Here is a 2,030-nt window from a genome sequence, read left to right on the forward strand (position 1 = left end):
GCACCCTTGTGGATGGCAGGTGGCCCCCATTTGGTGCTTTCTTCGCCCAATATTTTTCTATTCCAAAATAATTCTCCGTGAAGTTTCAGGACTTTTGGAGTTGTGTAGAATAGGTCTCTAATATTTGCTCCTTTTCTAGTCCAGAATTCCAGCTGTCGGCATTCTCCCTCTTCATGTAAATCTTATAAAATAAGAGAGAAAAGGCATAAGTCACTACTGCAGGATGGTCCAAACGCGACACTATGATCAGAGACCCTTTGACGAAACTGTGTCCGATGCCGTAATCACAAACGGTGGTGTAAAAAAGGTCAAAAAAGGTGCAAAACGTTTGTGATGACGGATGCATCAAACACGGTTCTGATTTTAGTTCGTGTGCGATGATGAGGAACAAAAGAAATGGGCAGCCAGATGAAGGTGTGTGCGATATACAGCATACGGTTCACTCGGATGAACTGTGTGTGATTAGGCAACATAATGGAAACGGTTCAAATGAACGCAATGTGTGTGATACGTGGCAAACAGGTCCGTAATCAGAAATGTGTGCGAAGACCAATAACTGTGTACGATTAGGCAACACAATGGAAATGGTTCAACTGAACAAGATGTGTGTGATACGTGGCAAACAAGTCCATACTCATAAATGTGTGCGAAGACCAATAATAACATAGACGATTGCTGCTAATAAGCCATGTGACTTGCTCTGTCTACAGAAGAATAACATGAGTGTGTGTATATATATAACTGAAATAAACATCCAATTACATAAGTGACTATACAGATCATTCACACACACCTCAATAAACACTTGCATGCATTCTAAAGTAGGAGAAACGATTGTCTAGTCATCTACTTCTTGTGGTGCTCCCGCCACTGCTCTATGGCTCGATCCCTCGTCTGGGGCAGGAAGAAGACACTTCCTCATGCCAACGATCTGCTTGTACATCTCGTAGCTTGTGTACGCATCCTTGGCCGCGTACTTGACTTGTTGTTCATCCAATCTCTCATGCCACACACTGTGCCAGGCATTCTTTTCCTTCTTGCTCTCATTCTTCATCTTCATGTAGTAGGGATCGATGATGGCTGAGGCGAGGTCAACCATGGAGTTCAGTTTGTTATTGTCGCTGCCCCAAACCTTGTAGTGGTGCTGGAGGTTGACTAGATTTGGGCATTTCAGGCCCGAAACCTTGAGCGCTTTTAGATCGTTGGTGGTGTCCGCTGTAGCAAAACTGTAGTCGGAGCTGCTGATAAACCTGGAGAAATGCTCGCAAGGCCTTGTTGCTAGGTGGTAGTGGTAGACGAGGACGTCATGTTGCACACACAACTGGGCGACAACAACCTTCTGATCGTGCCTAGCATGACCGATGGTGTACTCGAGGTCGAAGCCGACCACTTGGTACTTGTCCTCGCCAAGGAACTACTCCATAGTTTGGATGGAGCTCTCCATCGAGACCGGATCGTTCGTGTACACCACTGAGAGGGCCTTTGCCCTCAAGTGGGTGTCCACTACGTGATGCGTGGTGAACTACCCGCCATTGTCATCGTCGGCCTCTGGGAGCGCCATTGGAGCCACAGGGATCACCATTGGAAGCGCTGGATGTCCTCTCTGTATGTGTCGTCGTGGGTGTGCTTATTGTGTCGTGTGAGGCAAGAGATGAAGGTAAATGGCCATAGGAATAAATGGGGGCCGGACGGCCTGGATTGTCTGTGTGTCCGCATGGCAGTTTTTGCAGCGGGTAACTACAATGTCGCGTCGCACCCAGCGCAACCGCATGCACACGAACGTGCGTGATCATGCGCCGGCCCCAAACACTGGCAGCACGCGTGGAGGGACGAGGGCATAGCACCTGGAGGGATGCGAGAGCAAAGCGCGCGCGGTGGGACACGAGCAGAGTGCGTCGCGGCCGCCTGAACCGCAAGCAACCACACACATAGAGCAGTTGAACACGTAGGAAATGGTCTCCTACAAGCCGGCCAACAGTTGCGTCACTGCGTAGAGAGTGACCGTGTGCTACTAGCTCCATCTTGGTCTA

At 49.0% G+C, this 2,030-nt stretch overlaps 1 protein-coding gene across 1 annotated transcript; it reads right to left on the minus strand.

Annotated features, from left to right (window-relative positions):
* Positions 1-838: 838 nt before the first annotated feature.
* On the minus strand, positions 839-1,561 carry LOC147975942 (uncharacterized). Its single transcript, XM_087520658.1, has 2 exons — positions 1,527-1,561; positions 839-1,250 (listed from the first exon to the last, which is right to left on the minus strand). The coding sequence occupies exons 1-2, from the start codon at positions 1,559-1,561 to the stop codon at positions 839-841; spliced, it is 447 nt and encodes a 148-aa protein (XP_087376784.1).
* Positions 1,562-2,030: the final 469 nt, after the last annotated feature.

The sequence above is a fragment of the Triticum urartu genome, chromosome 4A (genome assembly GCF_056163025.1).
Source record: "Triticum urartu cultivar PI428250 chromosome 4A, HENAU_Tu73, whole genome shotgun sequence".
NCBI classification, from domain to species: domain Eukaryota; kingdom Viridiplantae; phylum Streptophyta; class Magnoliopsida; order Poales; family Poaceae; genus Triticum; species Triticum urartu.

Bases quoted from the DNA above. Each gene is read 5' to 3' on its own strand.
- LOC147975942 (XM_087520658.1), bottom strand. From the start codon at position 1,561: ATGGCGCTCCCAGAGGCCGACGATGACAATGGCGG. The intron at 1,251-1,526 runs GTAGTTCACCAC...GCATTTCTCCAG, and splicing joins GCCGACGATGACAATGGCGG to GTTTATCAGCAGCTCCGACT.